The sequence below is a fragment of the Sphaeroforma arctica genome, assembly GCF_001186125.1.
Source record: "Sphaeroforma arctica JP610 unplaced genomic scaffold supercont1.13341, whole genome shotgun sequence".
Lineage (NCBI taxonomy): Eukaryota > Ichthyosporea > Ichthyophonida > Sphaeroforma > Sphaeroforma arctica.
The window spans coordinates 1-662 of record NW_014027217.1 but is presented as its reverse complement, the minus strand read 5'-3'; the positions used below and the strand labels follow the sequence as shown (position 1 = coordinate 662).

General features: G+C 40.2%; 1 protein-coding gene across 1 annotated transcript; it reads right to left on the bottom strand.

Moving 5' to 3' along the window:
* Nucleotides 1-107: 107 nt before the first annotated feature.
* On the bottom strand, nt 108-310 carry SARC_18048 (hypothetical protein; the record flags this gene model as incomplete). The annotated part of the gene is made up of 1 exon (XM_014287871.1): nt 108-310. A coding segment is annotated over one exon (203 nt), but the record flags the coding sequence as incomplete, so codon positions are not given.
* Nucleotides 311-662: the final 352 nt, after the last annotated feature.

Here is a 662-nt window from a genome sequence, read left to right as displayed (position 1 = left end):
TGTGTGTGTGTGTGTGTGTATTTATAAATATATATATATATATATATATATATAATCATAGATCAGTGGAACAAAACAAGCTCCACCTTTCGAGCCATAGCACACACCTTTCTCTAGGAGCTCGGCTCCTGTCGAAGCGTAGCAATAGAGCAATGAAGATTCCAGGGATGACGATGTCGCCCAGTCCTAACAATGCACATTGGTTGGCCACCCACCCGTTCTCTAGTAGATCTTTGGGAAACAGTACCTTGATAGGCGCCTCGAAGGACTTGGCGACTTCAACCTGTACGGTGGATGCAGTATGTGGCATGGGCTTCAATTTGCATTTGTAATAGTTGGAGCATATCACATGGAAGGATAAATAAAATCTGATTTATATTTGTAATTGTGATGGGTGGTGTGTTTTGCATAAAGTGGAATTATGTCTGTTGTGTATTGGTATTGGGTGAAGAATGTGCAATGTAAGATATTGCAAAACAGTCTGCTTTGTATCTGCAACTATTAAGTTAACTGGTTGATCTACATGACAGTATCGGCCATCTGAGTGTACAAGGGTATGGAAAGGGTATTCATGAAGTTACATGTATACATACAGAGCTCTGCACGATCCACAAACAGATGCCTCCTATATAAGTGCACTAATGGGAGTTAGCATATATATA